The 25,241-nt window shown below is 45.6% G+C and overlaps 1 protein-coding gene across 1 annotated transcript in view; it reads left to right on the top strand.

Annotated features, from left to right (window-relative positions):
• Window positions 1-4,247: 4,247 nt before the first annotated feature.
• Window positions 4,248-25,241, top strand: part of LOC138643363 (piggyBac transposable element-derived protein 4-like) — a 189,463-nt gene continuing 168,469 nt past the window's right edge. Inside the window, exon 1 of the mRNA XM_069732284.1 lies at window positions 4,248-5,738. Within this exon, the coding sequence (XP_069588385.1) occupies window positions 4,248-5,738 (1,491 nt within the window). The remainder of the gene's footprint in view (window positions 5,739-25,241) is intronic.

The raw sequence follows: 25,241 nt of genomic DNA, 5'->3' as shown, positions 1-25,241 counted from the left end.
GAGGTACTGAGGGGGCCATTGTACGGCTTGAGAGCTACTGGGCTACTACGGGGGTCAGGTTACATAGGGGGCTACTGAGGGGCTCATCTTACAGTGTTGGAGCTGCTGGGGGGTATAATACAGTGTGAGAGCTGCTAATGGGGTCATCATATAGTGTGGAGGCTGCTGAATGGTACATGATACAGTGTGGGGGCTGTTAAGGGGGCCATGATAAAGTTTGGAGGCTTCTAAAAGGGCCATGATACAGAATGGCTGCTACTAAAGTAGCCATGGTTCAGAGTGGGGGATAATAAATGGTCCATGAAAAATAGCAGGGGCTACTGTGAGGTCCATCATACAGTATGGCGGTTATCATACTGTGCTGAGGCCATCAAACACTTTAGGGATTACTAAGGGGCCAGTATACTGTATGGGGGCTAATAAGGGGCCATTTTACAATGTAGATTCATCATACAGTTTGGGGGGCATTATACTGTGTGTAGGGGAGCAACATATTGTGCAGATGTCATGGGTGTGTCAGAGGCTGTAGATAGTCGCACAGCATCTGGCTGCAGAAGGTCTCTGCAGTTAGCTTTGCAGATGGCTTCCTGGCCCTTCTGAATCTTGGACGCAGTGGCACCCTTCCTCCGGCTCTAATTGACACAAATTAGACTGGGTGTTTATAGGCTTCCTGTCCCTGAGCGATAATGGGACCCGTTTTGTGGAGGCTCCTTTCCTACCTCTAGTGGCTAAGGGGATTTCTCCCGATTGGTGTAGGGCCCACTCCTATAATCTATAATTAATATCAGCCAAAATTCCGAATGCATATCAACAAAATCTGGGAAAAAGGAGAAGTAATCTCTACAGTAACAACCCAGATTATATATATATATATCCGCTCCAAAAACTGAGTATAAAGCAAGGAGAAAAACAAGGAGTATATGGTAAAGATATAAATAAGATAATCTTTATTAATACAAAACGGTAAAAACAGTCATTGGACATCAGTAGTGATCACATGGTAACCCACAACATAACACATGAAGGGGGAAAGGAACACCCCACATCTCACCACCATAGCGCAATGTAACAAATTTAGGTAATGCAATGAGCACCATAGAGTAGGTACGCAGAGAATAAGGAAGAATATAGCAACAACAGGGCCCAAAAGGAAAGAAACAAATCCGTGCAGGCAGCTGAAATAGCCTCTGTGACCGCAGTGACGCCTAACCGATAAGTAGCAGCCCATACACAGGACTGTTGTGAATTCTGTGGCCAAGCTCCCTCCTGTGGTCGAGAGTGGTACTTCGGCTGGTTCTGTCTATGAGCTTCCTTTGGTGGATGAGAGTGGTACTGCGGCTTCTGAGTTTCCTTCCTCAGGTTTGAGGTTAAGTCGTTAGGTGCTGCTCTATTTAACTCCACCTGGTGCTTTGATCCTGGCCTCCAGTCAATGTTCTAGTATTGGTCTTGCTTCCTCCTGGATCGTTCCTGTGGCCTGTCTATCCTGCATAAGCTAAGTTTTGCTTGTGTTATTTTTGTTTGCTATTTTTCCTGTCCAGCTTGCTATATTGGTTTTTCTTGCTTGCTGGAAGCTCTGAGATGCAGAGGGAGCACCTCCGTACCGTTAGTCGGTGCAGAGGGTCTTTTTGCCCCTCTGCGTGGTTGTTTGTAGGTTTTATGTGTTGACCGCAAAGCTATCTTTCCTATCCTCGGTCTATTCAGTAAGTCAGGCCTCACTTTGCTAAATCTATTTCATCTCTGTGTTTGTATTTTCATCTTTACTCACAGTCATTATATGTGGGGGGCTGCCTTTTCCTTTGGGGAATTTCTCTGAGGCAAGGTAGGCTTATTTTTCTATCTTCAGGGCTAGTTAGTTTCTCAGGCTGTGCCGAGTTGCATAGGGAGCATTAGGCGCAATCCACGGCTACCTCTAGTGTGGTGTGATAGGATTAGGGATTGCAGTCAGCAGAGTTTCCACGTCTCAGAGCTCGTCCTATGTTTTTGGTAAATGTCAGGTCACTTTGTGTGCTCTGAACTTCAATGTCCATTGTGGTTCTGAATTACCTGTTCATAACAGTACTGGAGGCCCAAAGTACTAATGCTTCTCAATAGAGGGAAAAGAGAAGTTCTGAGACCATTTTTTTTTCTTTGCTCTGTGTTCTGTCTTTCTTTTCCCCTTTACATCAGGGTGGTTCAGAACACAGGTGTGGACATGGACATTCAAGGTCTGTTCTCTTTGATGGATAATCTCGCTATAAATGTACAGAATATTCAAGATTTAGTGGTTCAGAATCCTATGTTAGAACCTAAAATTCCTATTCCTGAGTTATTTTCTGGAGATAGAGCTAAGTTTTTGAATTTTAAAAATAATTGTAAACTATTTCTGGCTTTGAAACCCCGCTCCTCTGGTGACCCAGTTCAACAAGTAAAGATCATAATTTCTTTATTACGTGGCGACCCTCAAGACTGGGCATTTTCCCTTGCGCCAGGAGATCCTGCATTATGTAATATTGATGCGTTTTTTCTGACGCTTGGATTGCTGTACGACGAACCTAATTCAGTGGATCAGGCAGAGAAAAATTTGCTGGCTCTGTGTGAGGGTCAGGATGAGATAGAGATTTATTGTCAGAAGTTTAGAAAGTGGTCCATGCTCACTCAATGGAATGAATGTGCGCTGGCAGCTATTTTTAGAAAGGGTCTCTCTGAAGCCCTTAAGGATTTCATGGTGGGATTTCCTATGCCTGCTGGTCTGAATGAGTCTATGTCTTTGGCCATTCAGATCGGTCGACGCTTGCGCGAGCGTAAATCTGTGCACCATTTGGCGGTATTATCTGAGCATAAACTTGAGCCTATGCAGTGCGATAGGACTTTGACCAGAGCTGAAAGGCAAGAACACAGACGTCAGAATGGGCTGTGTTTCTACTGTGGTGATTCCACTCATGCTATCTCCGATTGTCCTAAGCGCACTAAGCGGTTCGCTAGGTCTGCCACCATTGGTACGGTACAGTTGAAATTTCTTTTGTCCGTTACTTTGATCTGCTCTTTGTCTTCCTATTCTGTCATGGCATTTGTGGATTCAGGCGCTGCCCTGAATTTGATGGACTTGGAGTTTGCTAGGCGCTGTGGGTTTGTCTTGGAGCCCTTGCAGTGTCCTATTCCATTGAGAGGAATTGATGTTACGCCTTTGGCCAAGAATAAGCCTCAGTATTGGACCCAGCTGACCATGTGCATGGCTCCTGCGCACCAGGAGGATATTCGCTTTCTGGTGTTGCATAATCTGCATGATGTGGTCGTGTTGGGGTTGCCATGGCTACAAGTCCATAACCCAGTATTAGATTGGAAATCAATGTCTGTGTCCAGCTGGGGTTTCAGGGGGTACATGGTGATGTTCCATTTCTGTCTATCTCATCATCCACCCCTTCTGAGATCCCAGAGCTCTTGTCTGATTACCGGGATGTATTCGATGAGCCCAAGTCCAATGCCCTACCTCCGCATAGGGATTGTGATTGTGCTATCGATTTGATTCCTGGTAGTAAGTTTCCTAAGAGTCGACTGTTTAATTTATCTGTACCTGAGCACGCCGCTATGCGGAGTTACGTGAAGGAGTCTTTGGAGAAGGGTCATATTCGCCCGTTATCGTCGCCATTGGGAGCGGGGTTCTTTTTTGTGGCCAAGAAGGATGGTTCGCTGAGACCTTGTATCGATTACCGCCTTCTAAATAAAATTACGGTCAAATTTCAGTACCCCTTGCCGCTGCTGTCTGATTTGTTTGCTCGGATTAAGGGGGCTAGTTGGTTCACCAAGATAGATCTTCGTGGTGCGTATAATCTTGTGCGTATTAAACGGGGCGATGAATGGAAAACAGCATTTAACCCTCCGTCAGGCGCAATAGATCTGACAGGCACACAGTAATTAGTTTCACTTCTCTCTCCTTGCCCACTTATCAGAAAACCCCACCCCTCCTAGTTATCTCCTGACTCTTCAGGCTCTGTGAAACCTGATATCACAGTGACTCAGCAGACCTTCTAGTGAACAGATATCAACACTTTGGCTTCTCAGGCACATTGCGCCTGATTTCAACACAAATTGAAAGGTTAGTATTTTCTTTTTTTATTCATCACGATTGTGTATTTAGCTTGTTTTATGAAGGATTAATGCTAAGTTAGTGTACATAAGTACTGTTTTCTTAGACAAAAGGAGGGTGGCTTCTAAGGAACATTGCGCCCTAACACATACTCTTTCTCTCTTGCTTCAGATTTTCTGCTGCAATGGCCAGAAAACAGTATGATTCATCTAAACCCCTTCATTTAGAAGAAATGAAGATTTTTTTGTTAGAAGATGATGAGGAAGAACCAGCAGTAACTGAGGATTTAGAGGAATCTAGTGACATTTCATCTGAAGATGAGGTAGCAGAATGTAACACTGATTCTGGAACAGAGCAGGATGGTGATGACACTGATACAGAGGAAACAGACACAGATCTAGCTTATTATTTGGGCAAAGATAAAAATACAAAGTGGAACAAAAAGGCACCCAAGAACAAACAGCGCAGAGAATCCCACAATATTATTACACACCTTCCTGGAGTTATTGGAAGTGTTAGAAAAGCTAAAACTGCAGTGGAATGTTGGAGTAATCTAATTACAGATAGCATGTTGGAAACTATTGTTCGGTTCACTAACCAGTATATTGACACAATCAAAGAGCAATTCTCCAGAGAGAGGGACATCAAAAACACTGATGTGATTGAACTCAAGGCATTTATTGGCTTGTTATACCTAGCTGGTGCTTTCAGAGCAAATAGGCAAAGTTTGGAGGAGCTGTGGGGGACAGACGGTGATGGCATCGAAAAATTCAGCCTTGTGATGAATCTGAAACGATTCAAAGTCCTGATCCGTTGCCTCCGTTTCGATGATCGAAGTACCCGGACAGAACAAAAAGGTTATGACCGGCTTGCACCAATTCGGGACATATGTCAACAATTTATTATGAATTGTCAAAAAAGCTATTGCCCGGGGCAAAACCTCACTATTGATGAGATGCTTCCAGGTTTCCGTGGAAGATGTGGTTTTCGGCAATATATACCATCGAAGTCAAACAAATATGGAATTAAAATTTTTGCCATGGTTGATGCAAGGATGATGTACACTATGAACATGGAAGTTTATTGTGGAAGACAGCCACCAGGTCCTTTCAATGTGAGCAACAAGCCTAGTGATGTGGTAAAGAGAATTGCTGAGCCAATGTTTGGATCTGGTCGAAATATCACTGCTGACAACTGGTTTACTGACTTTGATCTGATTGATTTTTTAAAAACGAAAAAGCTGTCATATGTGGGAACTGTTAGAAAAAACAAAAGGCAGTTGCCGCCAGATTTTCTATATACAAAAGGCAAACAACAGTATAGCACTATGTTTGGATTCAGTAATGGAAAGATTTTAGTTTCTTACATCCCACGCGAGCAGAAAAATGTGATTTTGGTCTTTTCATTACATAATGATTACACCATTGATCCAGAGTCTGGGGAGCTAAGGAAACCAGAAATCATAACTTTTTATAATTTGACCAAAAGCGGCGTTGACACTGCTGACCAAATGTGTGGCAATTTCAATGTAAGTCGAAATACCAAACGCTGGCCGATGGTAATCTTCTTTACAATGCTGAATGTGGGTGGCATCAACTCACAAGTAATTTACCTCGGTAATGAACTTAAACAAATGCGCAGAAGAATGTACCTAAAACAATTGGCTAATGAACTGGTGAGTGGAGAGCTAAGCCTAAGAAGTACAAAGACGGTTGGAATGCCCCTTGCCCTGCAACACCGGTTGAAGAGATATCGTCCCAAGGACGTTCCAGAACAAACACCGACTCTACCACCTTCTAAAAGACGCAGTTGTACTACCTGCTCATTTGTATCTGGTTTCAGAAGGCTTTCTAAATATGACTGCAAAATATGTAAAGAATCAATCTGCCTTTCCCATGCAACTTTCGTCTGCCAGCCTTGCTTTTCTAAGTGTACCTGTGCTGCTTCTGCTGCAATTGAAACCACTGAAGATGAGTAGAAAATAATTAAGTAACATCTAAGTGCAATATCCTTTAAGTTTTTTCCATAATTTTATATTTAAGCAATAGTTAAGTAAAGATAACTGGAGCCTATTTGGCGGTACTACCGAAAAGTGGTACTTTTAGTTTTAATAAGTTTATGGTTAATAAATGGTTTTTTTGCATCTGATTTGGTGTAATCTCTTTTAATACATTCCTATGAAGGTCACTGACTACTTCTATAGTGCTGAAATTGAAATATGTAGCTACTATAGGTGGTTTTCTGACCTGTGCTTGTCAGGCACATTGCGCCTGAACTGACGAGAATCTATATTGCGCCTGACGGAGGGTTAATACGCCCGAAGGCCATTTTGAGTACCTGGTTATGCCATTCGGACTTTCTAATGCTCCATCAGTGTTTCAGTCCTTTATGCATGACATCTTTCGAGAGTACCTGGATAAATTCCTGATTGTATACTTGGATGATATTTTGGTCTTCTCGGATGATTGGGAGTCTCATGTGAAGCAGGTCAGAATGGTTTTCCAGGTCATGCGTGCTAATTCTTTGTTTGTGAAGGGGTCAAAGTGTCTCTTTGGTGTTCAGAAGATTTCATTTTTGGGGTTCATTTTTTCTCCTTCTACTATCGAGATGGACCTTGTTAAAGTTCAGGCCATTTATGATTGGACTCAGCCAACATCTCTGAAGAGTCTGCAGAAGTTCCTGGGCTTTGCTAATTTTTATCGTCGCTTCATCGCTAATTTTTCTAGTATTGCTAAACCATTGACTGATTTTACCAAGAAGGGTGCTGATGTGGTCAATTGGTCTTCTGCTGCTGTGGAAGCTTTTCAGAAGTTGAAGCATCGTTTTTCTTCTGCCCCTGTGTTGTGCCAACCAGATGTTTCGCTTCCATTCCAGGTCGAGGTTGATGCTTCCGATATTGGAGCAGGGGCTGTTTTGTCGCAGAGAAGTTCTGATTGCTCGGTGATGAAACCATGCGCTTTCTTTTCCAGGAAATTTTCGCCTGCTGAGCGAAATTATGATGTTGGCAATCGAGAGTTGCTAGCCATGAAGTGGGCATTCGAGGAGTGGCGTCATTGGCTTGAAGGAGCTAAGAATCGCGTGGTGGTCTTGACTGATCACAAAAACTTGACTTATCTCGAGTCTGCCAAACGGTTGAATCCTAGACAGGCTCGTTGGTCGCTGTTTTTCTCCCATTTTGACTTTGTGGTTTTGTACCTTCCGGGCTCTAAAAATGTGAAGGCGGATGCCCTGTCTAGGAGTTTTGTGCCCGATTCTCTGGGTTTGCCTGAGCCGGCGGGTATTCTCAAAGAGGGGGTAATTTTGTCTGCCATCTCCCCTGATTTGCGGCGGGTGCTGCAAAAATTTCAGGTTAATAAACCTGACCGTTGCCCAGCGGAGAAACTGTTTGTCCCTGATAGGTGGACGAATAAAGTTATCTCTGAGGTTCATTGTTCGGTGTTGGCTGGTCATCCTGGAATCTTTGGTACCAGAGATTTGGTGGCTAGATCCTTTTGGTGGCCGTCTCTGTCGCGGGATGTGCGTTCTTTTGTGCAGTCCTGTGGGATTTGTGCTCGGGCTAAGCCCTGCTGTTCTCGTGCCAGTGGGTTGCTTTTGCCCTTGCCGGTCCCGAAGAGGCCTTGGACACATCTCTATGGATTTTATTTCGGATCTCCCCGTCTCTCAAAGAATGTCGGTCCTTTGGGTGGTTTGTGATCGCTTCTCTAAGATGGTCCATTTGGTGCCCTTGTCTAAATTGCCTTCCTCCTCTGATTTGGTGCCGTTGTTTTTCCAGCATGTGGTTCGTTTACATGGCATTCCAGAGAACATCGTTTCTGACAGAGGTTCTCAGTTTGTTTCGAGGTTTTGGCGAGCCTTTTGTGCTAGGATGGGCATTGATTTGTCTTTTTCCTCGGCTTTCCATCCTCAGACAAATGGCCAGACTGAACGAACCAATCAGACCTTGGAAACATATCTGAGATGTTTTGTTTCTGCTGATCAGGATGATTGGGTGTCCTTTTTGCCTTTGGCTGAGTTCGCCCTTAATAATCGGGCCAGCTCGGCTACTTTGGTTTCGCCGTTTTTCTGCAATTCTGGGTTCCACCCTCGTTTCTCTTCAGGGCAGGTTGAGTCTTCGGACTGTCCTGGTGTGGATACTGTGGTGGATAGGTTGCAGCAGATTTGGACTCATGTAGTGGACAATCTGACTGTGTCCCAGGAGAAGGCTCAACGTTTCGCTAACCGCAGGCGCTGTGTGGGTCCCCGACTTCGTGTTGGGGATTTGGTTTGGTTGTCATCTCGTTATATTCCTATGAAGGTTTCCTCTCCTAAATTTAAGCCTCGTTCCATTGGTCCATATAGGATTTCTGAGGTTCTTAATCCTGTGTCTTTTCGTTTGACTCTTCCAGCTTCTTTTTCCATCCATAACGTGTTCCATAGGTCATTGTTGCGGAGATACGTGGCACCTGTGGTTCCATCTATTGATCCTCCTGCTCCGGTTTTGGTGGAAGGGGAATTGGAGTATATAGTGGAGAAGATTTTGGATTCTCGTGTTTCGAGACGGAAACTCCAGTATCTGGTTAAGTGGAAAGGTTATGGTCAGGAAGATAATTCCTGGGTCTTTGCCTCTGATGTCCATGCTGCCGATCTGGTTCGTGCCTTTCATGTGGCTCATCCTGGTCAGCCTGGGGGCTCTGGTGAGGGTTCGGTGACCCCTCCTCAAGGGGGGGTACTGTTGTGAATTCTGTGGCCAAGCTCCCTCCTGTGGTCGAGAGTGGTACTTCGGCTGGTTCTGTCTATGAGCTTCCTTTGGTGGATGAGAGTGGTACTGCGGCTTCTGAGTTTCCTTCCTCAGGTTATGAGGTTAAGTCGTTAGGTGCTGCTCTATTTAACTCCACCTGGTGCTTTGATCCTGGCCTCCAGTCAATGTTCTAGTATTGGTCTTGCTTCCTCCTGGATCGTTCCTGTGGCCTGTCTATCCTGCATAAGCTAAGTTTTGCTTGTGTTATTTTTGTTTGCTATTTTTCCTGTCCAGCTTGCTATATTGGTTTTTCTTGCTTGCTGGAAGCTCTGAGACGCAGAGGGAGCACCTCCGTACCGTTAGTCGGTGCGGAGGGTCTTTTTGCCCCTCTGCGTGGTTGTTTGTAGGTTTTTGTGTTGACCGCAAAGATTTCTTTCCTATCCTCGGTCTATTCAGTAAGTCGGGCCTCACTTTGCTAAATCTATTTCATCTCTGTGTTTGTATTTTCATCTTTACTCACAGTCATTATATGTGGGGGGCTGCCTTTTCCTTTGGGGAATTTCTCTGAGGCAAGGTAGGCTTATTTTTCTATCTTCAGGGCTAGTTAGTTTCTCAGGCTGTGCCGAGTTGCATAGGGAGCGTTAGGCGCAATCCACGGCTACCTCTAGTGTGGTGTGATAGGATTAGGGATTGCGGTCAGCAGAGTTTCCACGTCTCAGAGCTCGTCCTATGTTTTTGGTAAATGTCAGGTCACTTTGTGTGCTCTGAACTTTAATGTTCATTGTGGTTCTGAATTACCTGTTCATAACACAGGACCTAGCGGGAGGTGTGGAACAGTTAAGGAGTAACAGCCACAATGGCCCCTGTAACACCCGGTAACAATGACAGCATACCACAAGGCCAACAGCAGGGGGAACGGTATAAAGGAGAGGGAGTCACAAAATAGCCAATGCCTAGCACAGAGTCTAGAGCCAGTACATAGTAATAGCTGGCATAGCCCCAGCGACCGTAATGGGGCCCAAAGAAAATTGCTTACCAATGCAGATGGAGGGAGAGGGAGATGTGGAGGAGTCCCACCGGTGAGAACGCCCCGACGCGCGTTTTGCAGCGTAAAAATGCCGCTTCCTCAGGGGGAAGTGTAATCTAGTGAGGCAGGACCTGCCTATAACCTCCCTGACCTTGGTCACATGTCCGAGACCTGCCAATCCGAGTAGCGCTGTCAGCGCATGCGTACTGCGGCGGTAAAGCCCGACATGAAGACCTGGCGCCCAGCCAAGCATGGAGGACAGGAAAACATTCCAGACCTACGCACAAAACAGAAAGGGCACCGGTCCACACGTCAGAGCCATCCGCACGGAAGGCGATGTGCACGGCCACAAGGGGACGTGTCGGAGAGTAATGTAACAGAGGAAGGTGCAATATCTGGTAAGAAAGATGTTAACATGAGCACCAGAAATCCACAAGTATCAATAGCCATACATTAACAGTATATAGACAGCTATAACAAGGAGTATATGTATAGATATCTCTAAATGCATAGAAGAAATGAAATGTCATAAGGTGATCCATAGTAGAACCGGAGTCCCAAGACATATACTGTGGAATCATTCCATGGACTTTATGGAGAGGCACATAGAGGTCAGAGATCCTTCCAGCATAATCCACACGTATACCAGGCACGGATGGTAATGTCAGAAGATGGCCAGTGTATAACGCGACCGAGGACCAGGAGGGCCACAGAACAGGGCTCACCTAAGGTTCCTACTGATAATAAAAAAAGAACAATAGAACAAATTAAAAATAAGATAAAAACAAAGAACAAAAAATAGTCCACCGGTGGGACACAATAGAACAATAGGGATGGGACGCACCATCATTAGAGAGAGGCACAGGAAGTTAGAGGTAGGGAGCAAAACTCAGGGACTCATTGAGACCCTTAGGGGTCACCGTATCAAGCATGACAATCCACTTAGTCTCAATTTGGGCTAATCTTTTTTTATTGTCCCCACCTCTAACACCCAAATGGAGCACATCAATCCCCCGCACCTTAAGTAGTTTCCCACTGCAATTGTGGTGCAACCTAAAGTGACGGGGGATGGTCTTGAGATCCACCGTCGTGGACACCATCCCGGCCGCGCCAATGTCCTGCACATGCTCCCTGACGTGAACCCTAAATTCGCGAGTAGTGAGACCAATGTATATCCTGGGGCACGGACAAGTAGCATAATAGATGACATTGGTCGTGCCGCAGGATATATACGCTGTCTAATCTGAAAGGTTCTAGAACCATCACTGGAGGTAAAGTCAGAGCAGCGCAGGACATTGGCGCAGGCAAGACAGTGCCCACACGGCACACATACTATTACTGTGTACTGGCTCTAGACTCTGTGCTAGGCATTGGCTCTGTCGTGACTCCCTCTCCATTATACCGTTCCCTCTGCTGTTGGCCTTGTGGTATGCTGTCATTGTTACCGGGTGTTACAGGGGCCATTGTGGCTGTTACTCCTTACCTGTTCCACACCTCTCGCTAGGTCCTGTGTATGGGCTGCTACTTATCGGTTAGGCGTCACTGCGGTCACAGAGGCTATTTCAGCTGCCAGTACAGATTTGTTTCTTTCCTTTTGGGCCCTATTGTTGCTATATTCTTCCTTATTCTCTGCGTACCTACTCTATGGTGCTCATTGCATTACCTAAATTTGTTACATTGGTGAGATGTGGGGTGTTCCTTTCCCCCTTCATGTGTTATGTTGTGGGTTACCATGTGATCACTACTGATGTCCAATGACTAGTGTTGAGCATTCCGATACCGCAAGTATTGCGGTATCGGAATGCCGATACCGAGATCCGATACTTTTGTGGTATCGGGTATCGGTATCGGATCCATAGTGAGGTGTAAAATAAAGAATTAAAATAAAAAATATTGATATATTCACCTCTCCGGCGGCCCCTGGACATCACCGCGGGTAACCGGCAGGCTTCTTTGTATAAATGAGCGCGTTTAGGACCTGAGGAATGATGTCCGGCTTCTGATTGGTCGCGTGCCGCCCATGTGACCGCGACGCGACCAATCAGAAGCCGCGACGTCATTCCTCAGGCCCTAAATTCCTAGAATGAGCGCGTTTAGGACCTGAGGAATGACGTCGCGGCTTCTGATTGGTCGCGTGCCGCCCATGTGACCGCGACGCGACCAATCAGAAGCCGCGACGTCATTCTCAGGCACTAAACTCCTCAGTCTAGGAATTTAGGACCTGAGGAATGACGTCGCGGCTTCTGATTGGTCGTGTCGCGGTCACATGGGCGGCACGCGACCAATCAGAAGCCGCAACGTCATTCCTCAGGTCCTAAACGCGCTCATTTTAAACAAAGAAGCCTGCCGGTTACCCGCGTGATGTCCAGGGGCCGCCGGAGAGGTGAATATATCAATATTTTTTATTTTAATTCTTTATTTTACACATTAATATGGATCCCAGGGCCTGAAGGAGAGTTTCCTCTCCTTCAGACCCTGGGAACCATCAGAATACCTTCCGATACTTGGTGTCCCATTGACTTGTATTGGTATCGGATATCGGTATCGGCGATATCCGATACTTTTCGGGTATTGGCCGATACTATCCGATACCGATACTTTCAACACTACCAATGACTGTTTTTACCATTTTGTATTAATAAAGATTATCTTATTTATATCTTTACCATATGCTCCTTGTTTTTCTCCTTGCTATATAATCTATAATTAGTAGCAACGTGGGGTGGCCACCATGCAGCATCTGTTTATCCAAGCCTCCTGATGATCCAGATTGGTGAAACGCGTTGAGGCATGAGGAACTTATCCTCAACACATCACAAAACGATGAGTACCCCATTTTGCTTAACTGGCATCTTTTTTGCAATATAGCATGAGTGCACAGTGTTCATCTAGACTGTGCTCTCTTCTGTTGAAGTAGATGAAATCTACCTTGTGTCTATAACTGTGGTTGAGAATTTGTTATATGCCCACCAAATTACATACAGTCTATGTATAGGGCCACTGGTAGGGTGAGCCATCGAGGACTGGGGGCGCCGCTTCCGCTGCACACTAGGGTGCCAACCTCCACAGTTAGGTAGGCTGTCAGAGCAGGGAACAGTTATAGAGAGGTACTCTGTGTGTTATGCACTTTTTTGCACGTTAACTAAGTTTGTCAATCACTCTACCTCACACTGTCTAATGATTGCCATGGACTAACCTTTAAAGGCAATCACTGTCTTTTTCATTGTTTCCTGTCGCGTCAGATTGGAGTTTAACTGTATCACAATATTATTAGGGGCTGGATAGGAGTAAGAAGGACAGCCACCGTTGAGCGGGGGCGCCTATCTCGAATAATCTTAGGGTGCCAACCTCCGCTGCACAGGCAGGGAAAATTTAGAATATTTACAGTGTGAGGGTTATGTTTTAGCTAAGCACGGTTGTCTGTATGGTGAGTGTGTTCAGTATTTTAAAGTGAACAAATAAAAATTGAAGTTTCAGCTAGTATCGGCCAAGTATAAGGTTTTTTGTTTGGTTTTCCTGGCAGTGCAAAAGCATCCCCTTGATCACTCCATACATTGTCTAAGGTCTCATTGAGATATGCATTTTTTGCCTCTTACATGGTCAAAAGCCAGATTTTCATGAGTGTGTTGGATCCAACATTTACCAGTGTTTAGTTAGTGTGTCCAAAGTGAGAAAAAATGCAAAGCTACTGTAACTTATTGCAATGTTAAATCGGACAGGGCATGGATAGCAAATGGATGGCAATGTGTGCTGTCTGTGCTTTTTATATATGAACTTAGAGCCTTGCATGGTGATGGGTTCAACAATTGATATACAGTTAGGGCCAGAAATATTTGGACAGTGACACAATTTTCGCGAGTTGGGCTCTGCATGCCACCACATTGGATTTGAAATGAAACCTCTACAACAGAATTCAAGTGCAGATTGTAACGTTTAATTTGAAGGGTTGAACAAAAATATCTGATAGAAAATGTAGGAATTGTACACATTTCTTTACAAACACTCCACATTTTAGGAGGTCAAAAGTAATTGGACAAATAAACATAACCCAAACAAAATATTTTTATTTTCAATATTTTGTTGCAAATCCTTTGGAGGCAATCACTGCCTTAAGTCTGGAACCCATGGACATCACCAAACGCTGGGTTTCCTCCTTCTTGATGCTTTGCCAGGCCATTACAGCCGCAGCCTTCAGGTCTTGCTTGTTTGTGGGTCTTTCCGTCTTAAGTCTGGATTTGAGCAAGTGAAATGCATGCTCAATTGGGTTTAGATCTGGAGATTGACTTGGCCATTGCAGAATGTTCCACTTTTTGGCACTCATGAACTCCTGGGTAGCTTTGGCTGTATGCTTGGGGTCATTGTCCATCTGTACTATGAAGCGCCGTCCAATCAACTTTGCAGCATTTGGCTGAATCTGGGCTGAAAGTATATCCCGGTACACTTCAGAATTCATCCGGCTACTCTTGTCTGCTCTTATGTCATCAATAAACACAAGTGACCCAGTGCCATTGAAAGCCATGCATGCCCATGCCATCACGTTGCCTCCACCATGTTTTACAGAGGATGTGGTGTGCCTTGGATCATGTGCCGTTCCCTTTCTTCTCCAAACTTTTTTCTTCCCATCATTCTGGTACAGGTTGATCTTTGTCTCATCTGTCCATAGAATACTTTTCCAGAACTGAGCTGGCTTCTTGAGGTGTTTTTCTGCAAATTTAACTCTGTCCTGTCTATTTTTGGTATTGATGAATGGTTTGCATCTAGATGTGAACCCTTTGTATTTACTGTCATGGAGTTTTCTCTTTACTGTTGACTTATAGACAGATACACCTACTTCACTGAGAGTGTTCTGGACTTCAGTTGATGTTGTGAACGGGTTCTTCTTCACCAAATTAAGTATGCGGCGATCATCCACCACTGTTGTCATCCATGGACGCCCAGGCCTTTTTGAGTTCCCAAGCTCACCAGTCAATTCCTTTTTTCTCAGAATGTACCCAACTGTTGATTTTGCTACTCCAAGCATGTCTGCTATCTCTCTGATGGACTTTTTCTTTTTTTTCAGCCTCAGGATGTTCTGCTTCACCTCAATTGAGAGTTCCTTTGACCGCATGTTGTCTGCTCACAGCAACAGCTTCCAAATGCAAAACCACACACCTGGAATCCACCCCTGACCTTTCAACTACTTCATTGATTACAGGTTAACGAGGGAGACGCCTTCAGAGTTAATTGCAGCCCTTAGAGTCCATTGTCCAATTACTTTTGGTCCCTTGAAAAAGAGGACGCTATGCATTACAGAGCTATGATTCCTAAACCCTTTCTCCGATTTGGATGTGGAAACTATCATATTGCAGCTGGGAGTGTGCACTTTCAGCCCATATTATATATATAATTGTATTTCTGAACATGTTTTTGTAAACAGCTAAAATAACAAAACTTGTGTCACTGTCCAAATATTTCTGGCCCTAACTGTATCTTTGCGATTTTTGAAGACAGAGGCCGTAAATAAACAGTGACATGCGAACAGCACCATAGACTATAATTACGAGGAATCTCGTAGGCAGTGGCGTAACTTGAAATTCATGGGCCCCGATGCAAAAGCTCCAACGGGGCCCCCAAATTTTTAAAATCTTTAATAGCAATACAGTAGTCTTTTTCTAAAGGATCCAGGGCCCGGGGTGTGATTGCAACCTCTGCACCTAGTTACGCCCCTGCTCATAGGTATATAGAGTATTCTTCCAGCATTGCGTCAGAAGGTTTGTGCTAAATATATTTTTTTCTGTACTTTAAAGCTGTTGATTTAGTATGTATAATATTCTTTATGTGCTACATGCAATTTGTGATTTGCATGGAAAGCATGCTGTCTGTGCAGTGTGCAGCGCTTGTCAAGTCAGCACTTGCTATAGCTGAATAACTACTGTTTTCAGTCCAGAGACATCTTGTCTGGGATGACTAGATGCTAACAGGTACATGGCTAATATTGTGACAAGCAATCTGGGGCCTCTGCAAACCAGAAATGAATCAGACACTATTGCTATGCTTGCTATTGTATCTGACGGAACAACAAATGGAGCTGTTCAGAGCTCAGGGAGCAATGACTGCTCGGAGGCCAGATAACAATCTCAGGGATATTCTTGTAAAACCCCATTATTTTCAGATGAAAGCTCTGTATTGAAAGCAGCCTTTTCATTTAAATTGTATTTAGTCTTTCAAATTAAGACTTGTATATTTCTTGAGGTTTGCTGAGGAAGAGGAACATTGAGTAAACCTCAAGATGATCTTGAAAGTAAACAGATGACTTTGGAGGCCCCAGAGTGTGAAGCATCCTTATCTCGCATTTGGGAAAATAGAAGATTCCGCAATGGTCTTTAGCTACACCACAAGAAAGTGTCTCTGGAGGAGTTATTTATATGTCAATCTTGGATTTACTACTTGAGATTAGTTTTACCTTTCTTTCTGAAAATCAAACACTCTGTGTATACTTGTGCTGTGTTTATTTACCCTCTCACTAATCCTTTTGTTTCTTAACCATCTATATTCCATTCTCTCTTTTCACAAAATTTTGATTTGAATCTAAACATATATTTCAATGCTACTAGTTGGCCCGTGCAAAATTTTCGCACATTGATTGTCGGGGGGCACAGGTAATTTCAGGAAAATCAAGCTGGCCAAATGTAAATGTATTTAATGAGGTGATGAACACAGAGAGGTATGTGTCTCACTGAAGCCGGCGAGAAAATCTCGCCATACGGATATCATACGGATGTTACACGGATGCTTACATGCGAGAAAATCACATCCTCGCACTGCACACGGATGACATACGGATCACTGGTCAGGGAACATTTCTGCGATTCTCGTCTGTGTAAAACAGACCGATATTTTATACATTGTGTGTGACTCCAGTCTAAAGGATATCCCTCAACATCTAATATATAATTGCCTAGAATACTACTTCCTGCAATTTGTGCCAACTTCCTGTCTGGAGCTAATGTCCGGAGCTAATGTCCGGAGCTAATGTCCGGAGCTAATGTCCGGAGATAAGTGACGTCAACAGTGTCCAGTGTCTGATTGGTTGCCGCCTGCTGCGAGCGACCAATCAGAAACGTGCCGTACTGTGACACACTCCGCCCACCATTTTGGTGTGATTTTTGAATTTTTACCTCACAGCAAGTTTCTACTGCGTGGAGGCGGGCCCAGTGACGTTGCTCTTCAAGCTCCTGCCGAATTTCGTCAAAAAAATAATACCATTTACCAAAACTATATATATTTAGTTGTGAAGTGGTTCAGTGACATTTTCACACCAATTTTGAACTTTTGTTTGGTGTTTTCTCCATATACTGCCTATTATTCACTGACTGTTATACTGAGAGACTGCCGTTTATTAACCTCTTCTTTGCCACATTGGGTATATTGCTCTATTATTTGCCACATAAGGACATTGTCCATTATTGCCCAGCAATTTCTTAAATAACAAGAATTGTCAAGAGCTGGTAAGTGCAGCCATTTTTTGTTCTTTCTTACTATTAATTATTAATTGTATTATTCTTACATTTGAATAAATAAAGCATATATGGATTCTAGACTCCCGATTCTTTAGAATCGGGCTGCCATCTAGTTAAACATAATGATATTTTACTTACTGATCAGACCTTTGAAAAGAACAGGGGCAGCAGCATTTTTTCCCCTCCAAGCAGCACTGCCATCTAACTGCAGTGTAGGGAAGTGCAACACAGCCCTATGTATGTGAATGGAGCACCTCCCTGTACAGCAGTGCCACTTTGACAGTAAAATGATGGACAATTGACCCCATAACTGCGTGTGTTTACACCATTGTATAATAATTGGAAATATCCCATAAAAAAAAATAATATCTGCAGATTATTTTACTGTTTATCCCCTATGGTTGGATTTTTTAGTTTTTTTTTCAATTTTTGCAAGGTTTTTTTCCACCAATCTCTCCCATCGGGAAACAATGTACAGTCTGTTATGTCAACGCTGCAGTTTTCTACTTGGAACCAGAGGAGACTTCAGGTCACCAATAAGCTGAAACCTTAGAGGGAAGTGTGTGACAGCTCTCCAGTGACCAAACAGCGACGCTGCAGCGATCCGGATCGTTGTCGGTATCGCTGCAGCGTCGCTTAATGTGAAGGGGCCTTAACAAAATTTTGCTGTACTAAGGATGTATGTCTGCTACACTGAGATTCAACCATAGTTGTATTGCCTACTATGGGCCTGATTTATTGCATCATAATATTTGTACCTTTCTTTCTTCAAGCTTTTGGAGTTTTTTATATTTTTCAATAGCACCTTACTATTCTTTCAATTTTTCCCTTTCTTAAAGTTCATTTCATAAAAAGAACCAAAGACAAAATAATGAGCATTTGTGATTTTGCTTAAAATTCATAAACCATGTGAATCATTTTGAAGGATATTTTTAACAAAAGGGAATGCTACAAGACAGATAAAAGAAAAGTGACTTTAAAAAAGCAAATTATGAATTGGGCAGTATCTCTTTATTTGTATGACCCTTCTCTTTTGCATTTGATCCTTTTTTTGCTAAATATACAAAATCATATTATATCATTCTGCCATAGCAAAGCCATAATAGTAATCTAAAAAGTAAAAGTCAAAATTTTAGCACTTCTTTTACGTGAAAAATTTGGCTAATATTAATTTATTCACTTTAAAGAATGGTCTGATATGCTAATTTGACCCCTTTCCCACTGTGGGGGTTTGCATGTTAATGACCAAGCCAATTTTTATAATTCTGACCACTGTCCATTAATGAGATAATAACTCTGGAACGCTTCAATGGATCCTGATGATTCTGACACTATTTTTTCGGGACATATTGTATTTCATCTTTGTGGTAAAATTTATTTGATATTACTTGTGAAGTGATTAATTGTGAAAAAAAGGAAATTTGTTGAAAATTTTGAAAATTTTGCAATTTTCCAACTTTGAAATTTCATGCCCTTAAATCACAGAGATATGTCACACAAATTATTTAATACGTAACATTTCCACATGTCTACTTTACATTGTTAGGACTGGCGGAACGCACCAAGAGAGATGATATAGATGCGTTCGCAGTCCGGGGTCCACCGTGCAGGTGAAACCTGCTGCTAGGAAATGACAGACAATATGGCGGTATTCAAAAGTATACACGCGTGGGTTAAACCTCACCCAGCGTGAAGAAAGCGATCCTGTTGCGTCACAGGACCGCGGTACCGCACATAGAGCGTGAGCAAGTGGTCAGCGAACTAAACCCCAACAGGGATTGTAGTCCGATTAGACCCTTGCTGGCACTACACCGCTACTGGGTGTGAAAGGAATTATAATTAAGGCACCGAAGTGCGAACTGTGCCATGCTGGCAGGCACCACTAAGCACCCAGATGTGGGTCAGGAAGCGCACACTGGCGCGTGGCACCGCACTGGCGGTCACAGCAGTAGACGCTGACACGTGTGTGACACGTTGAGTGATAAGTCGGGCGCTAGATAGCAGCCATACTCCATACGCGAACAATCATACAATAGGGTAGGGGTATTTAAAGAACGACTTGCACTCACAACAAACACACGTATTAAATTGTACACTAGCGCATGGCCGTGCGGTCATGCACAGTTTATATAGTTGCAGGACAGGAAGCGGCCACAGAAACTTTGCCCTTCCAAGACCTGCCAAGAGGACCAATAGAATGCGCTGCAGAGTCTGAGCACATGACCCTCGATCTCCAACGGGAGATCTTGCCCTGGGCATGCTCAGTGTGCGCAGACAAGGACTTAGTCCCAGAGAAGTCCACTCGCTGCTGACCAGTATAGGCTTTACAGGCAGAAGCTGGAGAAGCAGCAGTAACTCTTCTCACAGAGTCAGACTGAGCGAGACGCTGGGATCGACGTCCCTGCTGAGCAGGCTCCACTGCGGCTGGAGGAGAATGGGAGACCGCAGCGGAGACGGATCGAGATTCCCCCTGTGCAGCAGAGGAAACTCGACTCCTAACATTACCCCACCTCCTAGGGCCCCACCCTCCTTGGGCCTCGCTACGTTCGAAGGCAGCAATGAGCTGTGGGGCCCGAATGTTTTCAGCAGGCTCCCATGACCTGTTCTCTGGACCATAACCCTTCCAATCCACCAGATAGAACTTTTTGCCGCGTACCAGCTTACACCCCAAAATAGCGTTCACCTCGTAATCGTCCGTAGACGAACCCGATGTCCCGGCAGATGACTCGGAAAACCGGGACATGTATACGGGTTTCAAGAGGGACACATGAAAGGTGTCGGTGATACCCAAGCGTGGAGGAAGAGCCAGGCGGTAGACCACAGGATTAACCTGTTCGAGAACCTTGAAGGGACCCAAGTAGCGAGGCGCAAACTTAGTGGACTCAACTCGCAGCCTGATGTTACGGGCGGAGAGCCACACCAAGTCGCCAGGAGCAAAGGTCGGAGCGGGGCGCCGATGAACATCGGCGGAGGACCTCATTCTCTCCTTGGAATCCCGAATGGCATCCTGAGTGCGATTCCAAATGTCCCGTGCCTCCACAGCCCAGTCTGCCACCCTGGAATCGGCGGAAGACATGGGCATGGGTACAGGTACCCGCGGATGCTGACCATAGTTAAGGAGGAATGGGGTCTGTCCAGTGGAGTCAGCTACAGCATTGTTAAGAGCAAACTCCGCCCACGGTAGCAAAGATGCCCAGTCATCTTGTTTAGCAGAGACAAAATGTCGCAGATATGTGACCAAGGTCTGGTTGGCTCTCTCCACCAACCCTTTCGTCTCGGGATGATATGCCGAAGAGAGATTCAACTCGATACTGAGAAGGCGACAAAGCTCTCTCCAGAACCGAGACGCAAACTGGGGACCCCGGTCACTGACAATTTTGTCTGGCATACCGTGAAGACGGAAGATGTGTTTAACAAACAATGCTGCCAAGGCCCGTGCAGAAGGTAGCCGGGGAAGCGGCACCAAATGCACCATTTTAGAAAAATGGTCGGTGATAACCCAAATGACAGTACAGCCACGTGACTTGGGCAAACCCACCACAAAGTCCATCCCGACCATCTCCCAGGGCCTGTCTGCCACCGGCAGAGGGTATAACAACCCAGCTGGCCGTTGACGGAGAGACTTATTTTTGGCACAAGAGACACATGCCCGAACGTAGTCTCCAACATCACGAACCATATGTGGCCACCAATACATTCTCGCCAACAACTCAGATGTCCTCTTTGCCCCAAAGTGTCCACCCACTCTGGACGAATGAGCCCACGAGAGAACCTCTGGACGCAAATTGATGGGGACAAAAGTCTTGCCCGGAGGCACAGACTCAAGCGAAACCGGAGCTACGGTTCTCAGACTCTCTGAAGGGACAATGAGCCGAGGCTCGTCCTCCTCCTCCACAGTTGACACCAGGGAGCGAGAGAGAGCGTCAGCACGAATGTTCTTCTCCCCGGCGAGATAATGTAGAGTGAATTGGAACCGAGAGAAAAACAAGGACCATCTGGCCTGACGAGAATTCAGCCGCTGGGCTGTCTGTAAATAGACCAAATTCTTGTGGTCCGTGAAGACTTGGAATGGGAACCGAGCACCCTCCAAGAGATGTCTCCATTCCGAAAAGGCCAACTTCATTGCCAGCAACTCCCTATCCCCGATGGAGTAATTTCTCTCCGCTGGTGAGAAGATTTTTGAGAAGAAGAAGCATGGATGCTTCCGACCTTGAGCATCCTTTTGATAGAGGACTGCTCCTGCACCAACAGAAGAGGCATCCACCTCCATTAGGAATGGCTTATCCACATCGGGACGATGTAAGATGGGAGCGCTAGCAAAGTGGGACTTAATAGAAGTGAAGGCCTTGGAGATCTCTTCGGACCACGATTTAGGATTCGCTCCCTTCTTGGTGAGGGATACCAAGGGAGCTACCAGGGTTGAGAAGTGGGGGATGAACTGACGATAGTAATTTATGAACCCCATAAAGCGCTGCACCGCTTTCAGAGAATGGGGTTCCTGCCAGTCCATCACTGCCTGTAGTTTGGCAGGATCCATAGCCAATCCCTGGGCCGAGATGATGTAGCCCAGGAAAGGTAAAGACTCCTGCTCAAACATACACTTCTCCAATTTGGCATAGAGGGAGTTTGCCCGTAGGAGGTCGAAGACTTTGCAAACATCTCTCCGGTGGGAGTCAATATCTGGAGAGTAGATAAGAATATCATCCAGATAGACTACGACCGAGGTGGAAAGCATATCCCGGAAGATATCGTTCACAAAGTCTTGGAAAACGGCTGGGGCATTACAGAGCCCGAAGGGCATCACCAGATATTCATAGTGCCCATCCCTGGTGTTAAAGGCCGTCTTCCATTCGTCCCCCTCACGGATGCGAATCAGGTTGTAAGCACCCCGCAAATCTAATTTAGTAAATACCCTTGCTCCCCGAAGTCTATCGAATAACTCAGATATCAAGGGCAAAGGATACTTATTCTTAACGGTGATGGCGTTAAGACCCCTGTAGTCTATGCATGGGCGCAATTCCCCATTCTTCTTCTGCACGAAGAAGAACCCTGCCCCAGCAGGTGACACTGACTTCCTAATGAATCCTCTTGCCAGATTTTCCCGGATGTACTGTGACATTGCCTCCGTCTCCGGGAGAGATAGCGGATAAACTCGACCCCGGGGAGGCTCAGCACCAGGCAAGAGATCAATAGGACAGTCATAGGGGCGATGAGGCGGAAGGACCTCCGCCGCCTTTTTGGAGAACACGTCTGCATAAGACCAAAACTGCTTGGGGAGAGAGGATAGATCTGCGGGTACCTCAGTAGTAGCAACCTGAACGCACTCCCTCTGACACCTACCCCCACAAGATTCACCTCAACCCAGGATTCTGCCTGAGGACCACTCGATATGAGGAGAGTGGTACCGTAGCCAAGGTATTCCCAACAGGACCTCATCAGTTCCTTCCGGAATGACGAGCAGAGAAATTATTTCCTGATGAGATGGCGACATGGACAGAGTAAAAGGGATGGTCTGGTGTGTTATCTGTGAGGGCAATGTCGACCCATTCACCACTCGCACCGTTACTGGTTGAGCAAGCATAACCAGGGGTATTGCGTGACGTTGGGCAAAGGCAGAAGACATAAAATTGCCCTCCGCCCCAGAATCCACGCAGAGCTCTACCGAGTGGGAGAATGAGCCAATAGTAATTGTCCCCTTAAAGGACAACTTAGAGGCAAACGTCGCCGTGTCTAGTGTACCTCCACCTACTACCACTAGACGCTGACGTTTCCTCGACCGCTGAGGACATCTGGTGGCTAGATGTCCTGACTGCTGGCAAACATGACAGACCCTGAGTGCACAAGCGGTCCGGGACTTAGATCCTGCTTGTGACACTTCCCTGGCCTCATGTGACTCAGGAACCAGGACCGGAAATTCCAGAGGTTTGGCGAAAGTAGGAGCCAGCCGAAACCTCTGCCTACACTGGGCTCGCTCTAACCTCCGCTCGTTAAAACGGAGGTCAATTCGAGTGGAGACAGTTATTAACTCCTCCAGTGTGGCAGGAATCTCCCTAGTGAACAGAGCGTCCTTTACGTGGTCAGCCAAGCCCCTCCAAAATATGGGGATAAGAGCTTTATCCGACCAATCCAGCTCAGATGCTAAGGTGCGGAATTGGACGGCAAAATGACTGACCAAGGACTCACCCTGAGTTAATGCCAGCAATTGGAGCGCAGTATCATGGGTGACTTGAGGTCCTAAAAAGACCTGTTTCAGAGCGCTCAGAAACAGCGGAGCACTCTGCACCACATGATCGCCACGCTCCCACAGCGGCGTAGCCCATTCCAACGCCCTGTCCGACAATAGAGACAGAATAAATCCCACCTTAGCCCGCTCTGTGGGAAAATGTGTAGCCAGGAGCTCGAGGTGAATAGAGCACTGACTCACAAATCCCCTACAAAACTTGCTATCACCAGAAAATTTTTCTGGCAGCGGGAGGTGAGATAATGTCGGAACAGGGGTGGCAATGGACATAGTAGCTGCAGCCACGCTGGCAGCCTGTACAGCTACTGCAGTAACATCCACAGCTGAGGTCGCGCTCTCGAGAGCCGCCAACCTACCCTCCAGCTGCTGGATATGCCGCAGAGATTGCTGTCTGTCTGTCGTCACTAGCCAGACCCTGGCGCTAGTGTAATGTTAGGACTGGCGGAACGCACCAAGAGAGATGATATAGATGCGTTCGCAGTCCGGGGTCCACCGTGCAGGTGAAACCTGCTGCTAGGAAATGACAGACAATATGGCGGTATTCAAAAGTATACACGCGTGGGTTAAACCTCACCCAGCGTGAAGAAAGCGGTCCTGTTGCGTCACAGGACCGCGGTACCGCACATAGAGCGCGAGCAAGTGGTCAGCGAACTAAACCCCAACAGGGATTGTAGTCCGATTAGACCCTTGCTGGCACTACACCGCTACTGGGTGTGAAAGGAATTACATAATTAAGGCACCGAAGTGCGAACTGTGCCGTGATGGCAGGCACCACTAAGCACCCAGACGTGGGTCAGGAAGCGCACACTGGCGCGTGGCACCGCACTGGCGGTCACAGCAGTAGACGCTGACACGTGTGTGACACGTTGAGTGATAAGTCGGGCGCTAGATAGCAGCCATACTCCATACGCAAACAATCATACAATAGGGTAGGGGTATTTAAAGAACGACTTGCACTCACAACAAACACACGTATTAAATTGTACACTAGCGCATGGCCGTGCGGTCATGCGCAGTTTATATAGTTGCAGGACAGGAAGCGGCCACAGAAACTTTGCCCTTCCAAGACCTGCCAAGAGGACCAATAGAATGCGCTGCAGAGTCTGAGCACATGACCCTCGATCTCCAACGGGAGATCTTGCCCTGGGCATGCTCAGTGTGCGCAGACAAGGACTTAGTCCCAGAGAAGTCCACTCGCTGCTGACCAGTATAGGCTTTACAGGCAGAAGCTGGAGAAGCAGCAGTAACTCTTCTCACAGAGTCAGACTGAGCGAGACGCTGGGATCGACGTCCCTGCTGAGCAGGCTCCACTGCGGCTGGAGGAGAATGGGAGACCGCAGCGGAGACGGATCGAGATTCCCCCTGTGCAGCAGAGGAAACTCGACTCCTAACATACATGAGCACAATTTTGGAACAACAATTTAGTTTTGTTTGGAAGTTATAAGGGTTAAAATTAAACAGCAATTTCTCATTTTTACAACACCATGAGACAATCTCACATCTGAAGTCACTTTGAGGAGTCTATATGATAGAAAATACCCAAAGTGACAACATTCTAAGAAATGCACACCTTAAGGTGCTCAAACCCACATTCAAGATGTGTATCAACCTTTCTGGTGCGTCACAGGAATTTTTGGAATGTTCAAAAAAAATATTAACATTTAACTTTTTTCACAAAAAAATTTAATTCAGAT

This window comes from Ranitomeya imitator, chromosome 6 (assembly GCF_032444005.1).
Source record: "Ranitomeya imitator isolate aRanImi1 chromosome 6, aRanImi1.pri, whole genome shotgun sequence".
NCBI classification, from domain to species: Eukaryota; Metazoa; Chordata; class Amphibia; order Anura; family Dendrobatidae; genus Ranitomeya; species Ranitomeya imitator.
Note: the sequence above shows the minus strand (reverse complement) of the source record. Positions and strands in the feature narration are given on the sequence as shown.